The sequence below is a fragment of the Manduca sexta genome, chromosome 13 (assembly GCF_014839805.1).
Source record: "Manduca sexta isolate Smith_Timp_Sample1 chromosome 13, JHU_Msex_v1.0, whole genome shotgun sequence".
Taxonomy (NCBI): domain Eukaryota; kingdom Metazoa; phylum Arthropoda; class Insecta; order Lepidoptera; family Sphingidae; genus Manduca; species Manduca sexta.
In genome coordinates this window covers 8,329,039-8,344,284 of record NC_051127.1, presented here as the reverse complement: position 1 = coordinate 8,344,284, position 15,246 = coordinate 8,329,039, and the positions used below count along the sequence as shown (strand labels likewise).

Below are 15,246 nucleotides of genomic sequence, written 5' to 3'. Positions count from 1 at the left end.
TCTATCGTCCCCATGTAAGTACAAGTTTATTTTACAAAACAATAACAATTCTGTATAGTATTGGCGAATCCTCGTTGTATATAGTACGTTGACTTTATGTTTCTTTCTAACTTTTAAAGACAAACGTAGCGGAATTTTTCCTACTTTGAGATTTAGATAACGTTCTGCAACAAAGGATCTTTTCACATGAACTTTAAATCTTTTGTAAATATTTGTATTTACCATTTTTCTATTTTCTCGCGTTGAAGAAGCAACGATTTCTTTTTGTTTAATTCATTAGATAATTATATAAGAAAAAACTTTATCTCGGGTAAAAAATACAATAAATTTAAGCTGTTTTTTTAATAATTACCATTATCAAAACTGAAAGTCATTTTTAACACACACAATAAACACTGAGAATAACACAAATATCTAATTCGTACCATAGAGATATGCACATAACCACAGACAAACAATTGCGAAATTAATCCGAATAACATCCAACACCAAATAACTAACTACCGTTTAACAGTTGATTAAAGGTTATGAAATTATCAATTCAAATCGAATGATTGCGATTTTGAGGGTAGGATCCGGGCATCGCCGCGCCACGCCGACCGCAGACCGCAGCGAATCGCAAATACCTCGCTGGACTTAACACTTGAATTAAATCATTAATATCTCGCATGTTTTATCTAATTGCAGTTTAACATATTTTTTATAAAACACAAATTATATAGCACACATTAAAGGTACTTTATTTGTAGGTGTATATTATTAACCCTTTAAACGTTAATTGCAGGTGTGCTAAAAGTCTGTATAATATAGATCATTTTATCCACCAAGACGCGCCCCGCTACATTCCCAAATGACTTACAGTCTGCGGGAGCACTATTAGTCCTACACGCACACTACTATGGATAGCGTTGAGACTGAGGCTTGGATCAGTCCCCTTACCCCGCGAAACCCCGCACCACACCCCCGCTAAAAAGAGGTAGGGCGCATCTTCATGCATGAAATAAGCTATAATATATAATAGTTGGTATTTTTATAGACAAATACTACCAACGTTATAGACTACACTAGAATTTATATTTATATAATAATCACTACTCAGTACCATTTACAATATTTAACGATAAAGCCCCTGATAGCCCAAAGTATCGTTAAGCACCAACGCAACATGACTACGTTTACCACAGTTTAATGAATATTAGCATCCTATACCAACAGATGCAAAATAAAAATAATTATCTGCAAAATAATTAATTTACAAATTTGTGCTCTACAAAGACAGATAAATGTGTTAGTGTTTTTATTAAATTTTCAGTCAAACTGTGTGTAAAGTTGACTTACTTACTTAAAGTTGACTGCTTATATTATAATCTTAACAGTTCATATTACATTTTAGTATAGATATTTTGTTATTACATAAAACGGTCATGATGATTGTTAATATTACAGAATATATCTTCAAAACTCAAGGTAACACGCATCAAAGACAGAGAAAGACAAAGCAAACATTGTTAATATTGTAATCCGAATCCTTTTATTCGAGTCCGCATTAAAGTTATCCCGGTACGATTCCGCGTCACGTACGGAATAAAAACTCATATAAAACCTCGTTTGCACTTGTGAATTACTAAAAATCTGAGTACATTGTTGTGTAACATCTCCGCTGGAATTCCGTGAAGCCTTTGTTGCGTCGTGCAATAAAATATTTCATTACTGTGTGAAACATCACGGCGTGGCCGGGCGCGTCGCATCGACCAGCCACCGAAGCACATTGCACATTTTACAGAGTTCCGTGGGTTACTAACAAAGACCTTTATAATGATTTCTTATGGTTACGCGAAAGTTAGACATTAAAATTAAACTATTTTTCGGATTTTATCGCGGTAAAGCGGTAAAGCCGTTTATTCTAAAGATTAGAAAAAAAAATGGTGCCAAAGTGCATTTCAATGTAGGTATCTTTAAGACACGTTTTTAAATTCTACAGTACGATCTTTTGATGATTTTTTTCTCTAATGTAAAGTTAAGGTAGATTTTATCTTCGCTTGTTATTATTATTATATAAATATAATTCTATAACTGACTTCGCCGTCATTCGTGGAAGATTCTTGTTGGCTTTAATGTAGAAAAAAACTGATTTATTGACAAGCCACGAACCTACTTACGACATACCTGATTATTACTGATTGTTCTCTACAGAACTCTCAATTCACATACACACAACACTTGAACATTTTTAAAAGGTGACATGCTTGTATTTCGATACAGGGTTGATATTAAAATTGCATTTTATTACTGCTACCTTTCGCTTCAGTACGCAGCGTGCATTAATAAAATGAATGAGGGCTACGCGCGTCGTATTTTAATTATGCCGTAGTTTTAATGAATTTGTGTGACACATAACTGAGAAACAGAAACTGCAGTTGACAAAATAAGGTGAAATCAATAAAGATGAATCAATACTTAGTTCGAAGTACCATTTGTAAGACAAAGTTGAAAACAATTTACTTAATTTGCGTATAACAATAAGAATAGGACATTCTAAAGAAAGTTATTGTATTCATACAGACAAAGTCACACGATTTATCCCCAAAGGCGTAGGCAGAGGCGCAACTGGTGCACATACTTTCCCCGTGGGTATTTCGTCTCGTGATGTGATTAGTGCGAGCCTATCGGCCCAGAATTTTAGTCCCCGGGCTGATACTGAGTAGAAAATTCCAATATCAATTTGCTTGACCCGGGGATTGAATCCGAGACCTCAGCACTGCAGTCGCACGGTAATAACGCCACGATAGCAGTTATAGTATTCGTAATAAAAATATTAAGCAATATTTTCGGTACTAAAATTCTATCTCACAGAAATATAAAAACTTTATGAGTAACAGTAATTTCATCCAGTATCTGCATTTCAGACGCAAAAAGTCTATCTATATGCCAAATATAGCTTAAAATACGTTATCAAATTAGTCATATGATGATTTGAGACTCAGCAACTGCTTAGCAACTCACAAGTACTTAGATAAAGAACATTTAACGCGGAAACATACTACTGAATCGCATCATATCAAAATCATATCGGTACATATGGTATCAATACAAACATACGGTCAAGCCACGTAGTCGTCGCTTGAGCGGCACTGCGGGCGATTTTGTGTCAACAGCAACGAGGGAGCGAGAAAGATATTTGAGGGAATAAGAAAGATGCCTGACATAGAGTAGTGGAGCTAACGCCGCTGTGTCGTAAGCCGCTTAGCCCGTTTCCATGGCTTGGCCCTAATAATGTATTTTGTCGTATTAACAGTAGCTCCCCGCCTAAACCTTGAATTAACAAAGTACTACGTGGATCGCATGTACTCATAACCTTTAATGATTAGACCTTCTCGGTGTAAGCCTTCTTTAACATCTTCAATTCCTTCCGCATTGACGTCTTTTTATCCAGTTCGATCCGGTGACTTCGTTCACGTCTTTTTAGTGCATTTGTGGCCTTTTTTTAGGGGCGCTTTTTTCCCCATAGTTTCCATTGAAAATATTTATACCACGATCTATCATTCCGAACGACATTGCCAGCACACTTCTATACTAGTTAATTTTTATAATGGCTAGTAATTGAACTGGCTACAATATCCTTTAACACTAGAACAAAACGTTTGTAAATTCTTGGTGGTAGGAATAGACATTACAGTGGTACACTACCGATACGGGCTATCGTATCAAGACACCCACCACCTACGTCAGAAATAATGTAGTTTCTAAACACTCCTGTAGATGCTACGCACCGCGCTTCACAACACATGTGTTTTTAACATGAGTCTAGAAGTTCGTCTTCAAGTTTTCTAAACTGAACATGCCTTAAACTATAGAAGTGCAGACTAAACGTCCTGTCAGACCCTATTCATACTTTCTCACTAAAACGCTTACATACGGTCACAAAGGGAATTATCTATTCGTGTGTAGTTACCCTTAGATGTTGTGTCACGCGACCTGACTTGCAGGAATACTGCGTTTTAAATGATCATTGGTTATAACTATTTTATATGGGGAAAGAAGTAAGGTTCAAACTATGTTTTTGAATTAATCACTCTTTCAAAAATGTTTTTTTTTTGTCAAATAACGCTAGGAATTTATAATTAAATAAAATATTCAGTTTGCAGATTCTTGCTTTTTAATTAGTGTGCTTTGCGACGAAAATAATAAATAAAAATGACACAATACACAACATAAGTTGAACAATGAAAAACTAATTTCAAACTTCACATTGAACTTCATTAAAGTTTTTAAACATATTCATGAGACTATTTTATAACAAAACAAATATAATCAGAGCTAAGGCTGATTTGCTATTAACGTCGAGATCTAAGTTGGCACAACCGCGATGTTGAGAATGTGGTCAACAAGTCGACTCGAACAAATATATTTTGTACATAAAGACGATAATTATATTTCACAAGATTGAACATAACGATTCATTGAAATACCCAATCCAATTATCTTTAATCTCGTGTATCATATTTAATAGCAAAGAAGCTCGTCGTTCAGTCAAGAATAACTTCGATTATAGATGGATCTGATATCTGAATAATCGAAAAATATTTCATTTATTACTTTCGCAGCCTTTTGTCTACAATCGACGTGGAAGTCGCAATTCGATGGCACATTTTGGTTGAATTGTTTTTTATCCTTTTATTCCACAATCGAAAGACTGAATCGCTTCCAAATTTGCTTTGTGTGAGGTAATTGAATATGGAATAAATAATATAATCTGTGGAATTATTGCACGCGATGCCGCAAAAATGGTTTATATTTTAATTAATTATAACGTTAAATTTTCACTAGGACTTCCGACAATTTTAAGCAATGATTATAAATAAGGTGTTATTTTCAAGAAGATAAGAATATGGTTTCATTTAGTAACGAAATGTCAAATGACCCTGTATAATGGTCTTCCACAGATTCACTTAACGCGAGCTCTGTGCACGATAGCACTGCGTTATAGAAACTAACTGTACAGTGTTAATTTCAAGCAGATAAGCACGTGGTTTCATTTAGTAACGCAATGTCGAAATGACCCTGTATAATGCTCTTCCACAGATTCACTTGACGTGAGCTCTGCGCACGATAGCACTGCGTTCTAACTTGTAGTTGTTATCACGGACAGAACTCCGCAAACTGCTTAATTGTGAGTTCACTTTAAGTTCGCGGGTTACTTCAGGAGCTGTGCATGTCATGTGCTTTATATATGGTTCGTACTAAATGATGTTGATGAGCAATATTTATGTATAGTGACATGTTTTGTGCTGTAGTTTACCGCAATTCTAAAAGCGGCGATAGCCTAGTTGGGTGTGGAACGTACTGCCAAGACGAATGTCCGCAGGTTCAAATCGCAGGGGCACACACCTCTGACTTTTCTAAAATCATGTGTGTATTCTTTGTGAATTTATCGTTCGCTTTAACGGTGAAGGAAATCATCGTGAAGAAACCTGCACATCTGAGAAGTTCTCTATAGGAATTTCGAAGGTGTGTGAAGTCTACCAATCCGCACTAGGCCAGCGTGGTGGACTAAGACCTAATCCCTCTCAGTAGTAGAGGAGGCCCGTGCTCAGCAGTGGGAAAGTATTTATATATTTGCCCACTGCTGGGCTGCTGCAATACAGGGCTGATATTATTATTATGTTGTATCTTTCCTGCGGGAAATCACGGCATAAAGGCCGGTCCTTTTGGAAGGCTTGCGTGGGGACATGGATCCAACAGGTAGAGGCCCCTTTAAGATACATTACTCTAGTTGGGGTTTATACACCTTGCGAGTACTCTCTCTGTCTATACTTATGGAGGAAATACAGCCAAAGACAGCGCTTGCAAGGTGCAGGGACTATTGCAGAAAAGATGGGAATTATACTGGGTCTATGGATGGGATCTAGCTGGACTGGTTGCTGGGCTATTGATTGAGACAACGGGACGCCTGCCAAGTAAAATGTCTCAATCTTATGTATTCAAGGCAGGCGGTGACTTGCCCCCACTAGATGGGCATCCCATAAGTGGCGTAAGCCAAGGACGCAACACCGGTGTGGGTGGCTTAAGGGTGTTGAGAGGTGTGCACCGATTTCACCATCGCGGGTCGCTATCGCGTCCCGGAGCGGGTTTCCTCGCTATTACGCAGATTGAGCACTTCCACCCTGGAGCAGAGGTTCTTAGCTCTTGCGACTTCCACCCCTAGCCGGCCAGTTAAGGCAAGCCAAGGGTCAGGGGGTCTCATTTAGCCCCCACGGAATCAGGGAACGCGGTGTCGCCACTCACCGTCGGCTCGCCACAAAGCCGCCCCTGCGGGCTTGTTATTATTATTATTACCGCAATTCTGAATGAATATTAAATCTTATGTTATGGTAAGAGTACCACGGGGTGCAACGCAGAAAACCTCCACGCGTGTCCGATTGCTGTCGGTCCCTTATGGATACGTCCGGGGGGAAGGTCAGTCGTCGGGCCGGTGCACCCTGGGCACAGTCAATAATCTCTCCGCGGGGGGCGGGAAAGGAGGGATTGTTGGCTGTGGCTAACTTTCTGCCGGGTGGGGCTGGGGGGATAGCCTGATGGCTCTCCCCATATGGCGCTCTGCGCTAGCAGAGTCCATGATGGGAGGCAGGGAGGAGTACGACCACGTGGTCGAGTGGGCGTGGTCGATGCGGTCCTTGCGGCACTACTGCCGCAGAGACCGCACCAGTAGAGGTCGCTTGCCCCTGAAATAAGGGGTAAGCGAGGGAGTAGTAGCGGGCTCGGTGTTCACTAACCCTGTCACCGGGCTGGCGAAAGGGGGAGTGGTCCCTCTTTCGCCGCCGCCAAATCTCGTAACCCCAAACATGATCAAGTGTCTCTGGCGTAAGCGTCAGACACACTTGATCTACGGGGACCGAGGGTTCACTGGCTTAACTGCCTGGACCGCGAGGAAGAAATCCTCTATAAAAATTACCCCAAATCCCCAAGCGGCGGCGCACCGTGAGGGGGTTGTAAGCTTGGCTAATGGGTAGCTTGATTTAGTCGCTAGTGCGAACCACAGTATTTTGAGCCAGTACACAAAAGTTTTTTACTCGTGGGAACAAAAATGGAATCACAAATTAAAACTAAAGACGCACAGGGGGAGGAGAAAGAAGGAGCCGGGACCAATAGGTGCCGAGGAGGCCCACGTCCCGTAGGGGACAAACAGTCCGCCGAGGAATCGCGCGGGCGAACTCCCAAGGTGGGGGAACGTCCGCGTGATGAAGTCGCGGCCGAAGAGCGAACGCAGGGTGCTGGGTCAGACTCTGACTCAGCATCCAGCATGGTTAGCGGATGGAGCTCAGTCGCGGGCACCAGATCTATGGAGATCAAGACGGCAGCGGCGGAGCCATTCCGGAAGCGGATCAGGTGCAGGATCGGGGATACGTCCTCCGAGGGCGGCGAGGCAAAGGCTTCGTGCGTCGCTCCCCGGAAACGGGGCGGATCCCACTCCGCGTCTCGCGGAGCGAAGGTGAAGGGTCGGGCCCTCAAAGAAGCGAGGGACAGCGGGAAGCTCGCCGAGGAGGGCGGCACCCGATCGCCGCACGACCTCAAAAGGCCGAGAAGAAAAGGGCCAAATTTGAGGAGGTCGTGATGGCGGCGATTGCGAGTGTCCGCCAAAAGAAATTGCGGTCCTCGAAAGAGAAGGCTGCGCAAGAGGCCGCGGCCTCCATTATGGCGGCAGCAGCGGCCACCTTCTTGGAGTCGGAACCCGAGTCGGGTAACGAGGGGATGAGGGCCGATATCGCCCGGCTATCGACGGAGGTTGAGCGTCTCTCTAGGGAGAACGCGGAACTCAAGTCCAGCCGGGCCTCAGCCCTCGTTCAGTCCTCTCGTCCTGTAGAGACGCCTCCAGAGGTGAGTGCGGTGCAGCCGGCGGACAGGCAACAACTCCTGAGCCTGATACGAGAGGGCATCCGCCAGGAGATCGGTGCCCTCTCTGCCCGGTTCGCGGTTCTGGAGGGCATTGTCCTCCGGCCACCTCTGGCGGGCTCCAAGAAGGCTGCGTCCTACGCGGCCGCCGCGGCTCCGCAACCCACGCCGGGGACGTCCGGCCCGACGAGCCAAAACTCAGGGCCATCCACGAGGCCAACGAAGCCGTCGTCGTCGTCTCCGCCGCCTCCGCCTCCGGCCTCCCAGAGGACGCTCGCAGCAGATAAGCCCAAAAAGGCGAAGGCTGCGCGGAGAGCGGCGAAGCCGGCGGAGCTGGCAGAGACGGCTCCCCACCTACTCTCTTGCCTGCTGATGATGCCGGCTGGACAGTGGTGGGGGCCAAAGAGAGACCCGACGCACGGAGCGGCGGAAGGCGCAGCGGCAGCGCGCCAAGGAGCCGAGCGTCGCCAATCGGCTTCGCGCCCCGAAGACCGCAGCTGTAGTCGTCACACTACAGCCGGAAGCGGTAAAGAAGGGCGGGACATACGCGGACCTCCTTTCCAAGGCAAAGGGGTTAATCAACCCCGCGGAGATTGGGATTGCTGGGGGGTTGCGGTTAAGAGTAACCGCAACCGGAGCCCGAAACTCGAGCTCCCGGGAGCTAGCAGTGGCCCGGTCGCGGACGCCCTAGCTGCAAAGCTACGGGCGGCGTTTGATGCGGCCGAGGCTAGAGTGTCCAGACCCGTAAAGAGCGTAAGCTTGCGCATATCGGGTCTGGATGACTCCGTCACAGTGGAGGAAGTGGTGGCCGCCATTGTCGGGACCACGGGATGCTCAGCTGAAGAGCTGAAGCCGGGAGCCCTACGTCCCGACTATGCGGGTATGCTGGCCATCACGGTCAGTTGCCCCGTGACGGCGGCCAAAGTGGTGGCTGAGGGCCGGAGGCTTTTGGTGGGCTGGGTGTCGGCGCAGGTTAAGCTGCTCGAGCCCCAGCCTCTGAGGTGTTACCGATGTCAGACCGGACATCACGTCGGGGTAAGGTGCACCTCGGAGGTCGACCGCAGCGCGTTGTGCTTCCGCTGCGGTCAGCCCGGTCATAAAATCGGCTCGTGCACCGCCGACAAGCCGCACTGCTTAGCTTGTGCGGCGGTTGGCAAGCCAGCCGAACACCGGGCGGGGAGTAGAGCCTGCGCCGCTCCCGCCAATACCGGGGCAAACGCCGGCCCACGGCCTCCACTGCCGCTTCCGCCGCGGCTCCCGCTAGCGCTGCCGCTGCTACTTCTGGAGAGAGCGCAATGGAATGCCATTAATGGCCCCATTGCGCTTTCTCCAGGCGAACATCAACCACTGCGCCAGAGCTCAGGATCTCTTGCTCCAGAGCATGGCGCGGTGGTCGATTAATATCGCCGTGGTCTCCGAGCCGTACTTTGTCCCGCCCAGGAATGACTGGGTGGAGGACCTGAGCGGCTCGGTGGCCATCATCGCGTCGGCCGCCGCCGGTACCCTGACCCACGAGCGGGTGAAGAGGGGCCAGGGTTGTGTCGCAGCTCGGTTCGGAGGGATAGTCGTAGTGGGGTGCTACTTCTCTCCGAGCCGAACTCTCGCCGAGTTCCACAACTCCCTCAGGGAGCTGAGTGACGTCGTCGTCGAGTACGGTTCGCTTCCCGTCGTCGTGCTGGGGGACTTCAACGCCAAGAGCCAGGCTTGGGGTTCCCGGTACACGGATGTACGGGGGCGAATGGTTGAGGACTGGGCCTTGGAGGTTGGCCTGGACGTCCTCAACAGGGGTTCCGTCGCCACGTGTGTGCGGATGCGGGGTGAGTCCGTGGTGGACATTTCGTTTGCCAGCCCCGCATTGTCGCAGCGTGTTGTCGACTGGCGAGTAATGGAGGCGGTGGAGACGCTGTCGGACCACCGGTATATCCGGTTCGACGTCTCCACCGATCCCTCGAGCGCGCCAGTCCGACGGGCCCCAAGTGGTCCACGTTGGGCGTTGAGACAGCTGGACAGGGAGCTCCTCCTGGAAGCCTCCATCGTCCAGTCCTGGGTGCAAGCACCGGTCAGGCCGGACGATGTGAATAACGAGGCCGACTGGTTCCGGGAGGCTATGTCCTCTGTCTGCGACTCGGCAATGCCCCGAGTCCGCCGAAGCCAAGCGCGGCGCAAGGTGTACTGGTGGTCGCGGGAGCTGGCATCGCTCCAGGCGGCGTGCTATGCCGCGCGACGCCGGTACACCAGGTACCGCCAAATCCGCATCCGGCCTGTGGATGCGGTGGCTCGAGAGGCGGAGCTATACCAGGGGTACAGAGACGCAAAGACGCTCTCTCGGGCGCGATTCTAGAGTCTAAGAATCGCGCCCACCAGGAGTTGCTGGAGTCTCTTGACGCAGACCCGTGGGGACGTCCTTACAAAATGGTGCGGAGCAAGCTCCGCATCTGGGCGCCCCACTGACGCAGAGTCTCCGGCAGGAACTGGTCGAGGGCGTCGTTGGCGCTCTGTTCCCTGCGCGAGGGGAGCACGCTCCTCCGCCCATGGCTCCGCCCCCGGCGGCGCCCGGCATGGACCACGACGACGACGTCACTGTTCCCGCGGTGACCGGGGTAGACTTGAGGGTGGCGGTGGCCAAGATGAAGGCCAAGAACACCGCCCCAGGGCCCGACGGCTTGCCTGGAAAAGCCTGGGTCCTGGCCTTGGGGGCTCTCGGGCCTCGACTTCAGAGGTTCCTCACGGCATGTTTGGAGAGGGGCCAGTTTCCACTTCGTTGGAAGACGGGGAAACTGGTCCTCATCGCGAAGCATGGGCGCCCCGCGGACAGTCCGTCCGCATACCGGCCCATCGTCCTGCTCGACGAGGTGGGCAAGCTCTTCGAAAGAGTTATTTCAGACCGCCTCGTCGAGCACCTGACGAGGGTTGGGCCGGATCTTGCGGACAGCCAATTTGGCTTCCGCAGAGGGCGCTCTACTGTGGATGCCATCATGCGCGTGAGGTCTCTCGCGACGGGGATGCTGTTTCCCGGGGTAGGGTCGTCTTGGCGGTGTCGCTTGACATCGCCAATGCCTTTAATACCCTGCCCTGGAGTTGTATCAGGGAGGCACTCCGGTATCACCGGGTGCCGGCCTACCTCCGTCGCGTTGTCGGGGCCTACTTGACGGATAGGGCCGTCATTTACCCCGGTCGCCAAGGGAATGGATCAGGCGAGAGATGTCGTGCGGTGTTCCGCAGGGTTCGGTTCTGGGGCCGCTCTTGTGGAACATCGGATACGACTGGTGCTGCGCACCGACCTCCCGAGCGGCGTCAGCGTGGTATGCTACGCTGACGACACGCTAGTTTTGGCTCACGGGGGGTCGCATCAGGCGGCGGTCGACGCGGCTACAATTGGGGTTGCGACAGTCGTTGAGAGAATCCAACAACTGGGACTCGAGGTGGCGCTGCACAAATCCGAGGCCATGTGCTTTCATGGCCGGGGGGGTTGGTAAAATTCACCTGCATAATGCGGCGTCTTTTGCCAAACCTGGGGGGGCTAAATGCTCCCTGCCGGCGGCTCTACGCAGGAGTCGTGCGGTCCATGGCCCTGTACGGTGCCCCCGTATGGTCCGCAGCTGTGGCGCGGCGGCAAGGCCGCTTTCTGAACGCGCCACAAAGAGCGATGGCCATACGGCTGATACGGGGATACCGCACGATCTCCTGCGAGGCGGCGGGCCTCCTTGCCGGACTACCGCCATGGGGTCTCGAGGCGAAGGTCCCTTGCGTCACTATATGTGTGGCGCGGGGAGGCGCATAGCCGGGGCGTAGCTCCGCTACCGCGACAAATTGCCGCGCGGCGGACGGAGCTCCGGCAGAACCTCATGGCGGAATGGCGACAACGACTGTCGCAACCCTTGGCTGGGCACGCCACGATAGCGGCGGTAAGTCCCCTCTTCGAGGTGTGGCTGACGAGACGTCACGGCGTCCTCTCATTCCGGACGACGCAGGTACTGACCGGTCACGGCTGCTTCGGCAGGTACCTGTATCGGATCCGGGTGGAGGATACGCCCGCGTGTTTTTACTGTGCGGATCGGCCGGAGGACACGGTGGAGCATACGGTGGAGGTGTGCCCAGCTTGGGCTGAGCCCCGCCGTGTTCTCTCAACGGCCATCGGTGGCGGAGACCTCTCGCGTCGGGGCCTGGTAGAAGCCATGCTCCGGGGCGAGAGAGTGGGACGCAGTCACCTCCTTCTGCGAGGACGTGATGCTCGCAAAGGAGGTGGCGGAGCGGATACGGCGCCAAAGCGCCCAACGTCCCATCCGCCACGGCAGACGCACAAGACGCGGGCGTCGAACGTCTGCTGAGGATCGTCGGCCTCCGTAGGCGCGGACCGTCGGGTGACGAGCATTGGGTAGCCCGTCGCCCGAAACACCCCAACGGCCCGTGTGTTCGGCGCGTAGTGTTCCACGCGCGCCTCGAAGAGCAGTGTCAGAGTAATTTGCGGGGCCCTTTAGGGCCGGTGCCTGCCTAGGTCTCAATGCCACCGGATCTTGGACCTAGGCACATAGGCAAAGGATGGGAACACCGTAGGTTCTTAGTCGGTAAAAGTCTGACACGCCCTCCCGCCCATCCCAAGGCGGGAGATAGTCAACTGACGATTTACCTACGTAAAAAAAAAAAAAAAAAAAAAAAAAATGGTAAGAGTACCACAGATTAACCAAAAAGGCGCTTGGTAAAATGACAAATGTGATGTTTTTATTCATAAATAATAAAAGTTATAAATAATCACATTTCTTGACAAAATTTATTGCTTCCTCTAACACACAACCTGCCCTAAATTTCCTCATTTCACATCAACACAATATCTCGCCCAATATCTCCAGTCTTTCAATTTTTGCCTGTCATGCGATTGATTGATGTACCGCCCTATTGAAATGAGCTGATAAGAAATTCAACACTAATTTACCTGCCTTTATTAACTCCATATTTACCGGTAAATAAGGCCTCGTTAAGGATAAAAGCACGATTATTGAGTATTGAGGTTTCACCAATCTGATTAATGGTTGGATGTGATTCGGGATGAAAAGGGACGTGGATTAATGAATTATTACGAGGTTTGTGGGTAGGTCAAGATTTTTGTAATAATTTGTGATTGGTTGAATTACTTTATATTTAATTAGTGGGATTGGTGAAAGATTTTTAATTTATTTACTTTGTCATTGTCATTATATTTTGACGTGATGGAGTTTAAAAGAAGCGATATTTTACAAGCTCGATAACAAAAATAATATAAGTAAGTCCAAATCGAATTTCAGCGTGCTGCAGAAAACTACGCCAGAGGAAGAGGAGAACCCGAATAAGCAAGACAATGTATAAGGTGTTCCTCGACTAACGTAATTGCTATTCATAATTCAGTTAAATTGCTAAAATGCGAAATATAAACCCCAAAATATTAATCGGTTAAACTTCATTATAGTTAGATAAAAAACATAACTGAACAGATTTAATATGTCCGCGCAAAAATTATCTGAGGAACTTCTTATTGATATTATACATCCCAAAGTTTGGATGTTTGTTTAAAGTAAATGCAGAAACTGGTGAATAGATTAAATTTGCCATATAAACAGACCATGGATTTACAAATCAGTTTTTATCACCGAAGAGCACATAATGGGAGTTTTATTCAGGACTTACTTTTGCTCGCGGCTTCACCCGCGTGTAAAAGTTTTACCGGCATAAAAAGTAACTTATAGCATTCAGGAGTAATTAAGCTTCCAATTAGTGACAAAATTTTCAAACAAACAAACTTCAGCTTTATATATTAGTATAATGTAAGACTTACGTGGGAGAAGCAAGAAGAAACACTTAGTGTATCATATATTTCACTTTTTTTACAAAATAATATGAAGCAAACAACGAAGCTTGGCAGTGATACGTCACGCAATATTAATATGTTCACGGCTGCTTCAATATTTTACTTTCAGAAATACACTACCTAATTTTCTTTGAATTTTTATCGCAGACCGCGTGCTTTGTTGACTATACGTGAGCTATCTTTCGCAAGCTCTCTGAGTTCTTGATCATAATGTTGTACTTTATAATAATATTTTATTGAATATGTTATTACCTCAAAGGCTAAAAGACAACCTATAGCATCTTCGAAGTTAGTTATCAGGATTTTTTTTTCCCAGACAATTTAATTATTAAACCGTCAAGCTGCAGTGCAGGTATACTGTTGTATTTCGAGGACATCGTGGCTAGCTTATAATGCTATGAAACTCAATATTGTTTGTAAGCACAGTGCAGTACACGATTGTTTTTCGAAATCCTAGTTCTTAACGTTGTCGTTTTGTGAACAGTTAAACCTCCTTAGACTGTCAAAAAAACACGACATCTAAGTCGATGTCATTTAAATTTGTCATTGATCAAGACACCAACGCTCAGCACACCAATGCGTCGGACCACGTGTTAGTCTCAATCCAAAAAAAATAAAACGACACGTGTCGTGTCTTTTGCTACATTTTAAGCACTGACGCTTGTGAATATCATATTAATTGCATTTAGTTTGTGTCTGGTCTGTTATAAATCTATATCATATGGACAAATGGTAAAAAAAAAAAAAAAGTATAAACATTTCTACATACATTCTTGCCATATAAAACACAAAACACTCTCACTAGTAAAAGTATTTTACTCGAATATACCAGGTTACCGTCGACTAAATTACTATAAGAAAACATCTAATAACGTTGTCAAACCCAAGAGGGTCATTTCCAGGATCATAAAACAAGAAAATGGCAACGATCATTCGCATCTACATAATTAAGCAGATGTTGGGCTTGAGGAAAGAAACTCGTTGAGATGAGAGCTCGTGGGAGCGAACTACACAACCTTTACAGGGCGTCTATTGTTTTATTGATGTAAATCATAATTTTATCTTAAATGTACGTAATTTGTCTTCTAAGAAACAATAAGTTCTCTAATTTAATTAAATAATTTTTATGTTATAATAATTTTATTCTGTACCTATTCAATAGCTACGCCGGATAAACTTATTATTTTTTCTAAGTAATAAACAAAATGTTTAGTTGACAAGTGGCAATTTCTCTTGTGGATAATTGATGTTGATAACAGCTTTTATTGTATTTACTAGAAAAAATAATTATGCGAATTTACTTATTTTAATATTACTTTTCACTCTGTCAGCCATAATTAATGTATATTGTGCGATAAAATATTATGTGTTTGGTAAATTAGGCCTTAGTTGAAGATGGTGAACGCACGAAGTCAAGGTCAATACGTTCGTACTGTAAAAAATAATTGTGTAGTTTAAGACAATTATTTAAACCCACAAGGGGGATTTGGACCCCCGTACATCACTCTGATTACATA

At 47.0% G+C, this 15,246-nt stretch overlaps 1 protein-coding gene across 1 annotated transcript; it reads left to right on the top strand.

Moving 5' to 3' along the window:
• The first annotated feature begins 7,611 nt into the window (after positions 1-7,611).
• Positions 7,612-11,039, top strand: LOC119189198. The gene is made up of 3 exons (XM_037438251.1): positions 7,612-9,180; positions 9,224-10,191; positions 10,280-11,039. The coding sequence occupies exons 1-3, from the start codon at positions 7,612-7,614 to the stop codon at positions 11,037-11,039; spliced, it is 3,297 nt and encodes a 1,098-aa protein (XP_037294148.1).
• The last annotated feature ends 4,207 nt before the right edge of the window (positions 11,040-15,246 follow it).

What these genes read in the sequence shown, in the direction of transcription:
- LOC119189198 (XM_037438251.1), top strand. Translation starts at nt 7,612, where the DNA reads ATGGCGGCGATTGCGAGTGTCCGCCAAAAGAAATTGCGGTCCTCGAAA. An exon ending in CGCTGCTACTTCTGGAGAGA is followed by an intron (nt 9,181 to 9,223) that starts GCGCAATGGAAT and finishes CGCTTTCTCCAG; the next exon opens with GCGAACATCAACCACTGCGC. An exon ending in GAGGCGGAGCTATACCAGGG is followed by an intron (nt 10,192 to 10,279) that starts GTACAGAGACGC and finishes CTCTTGACGCAG; the next exon opens with ACCCGTGGGGACGTCCTTAC.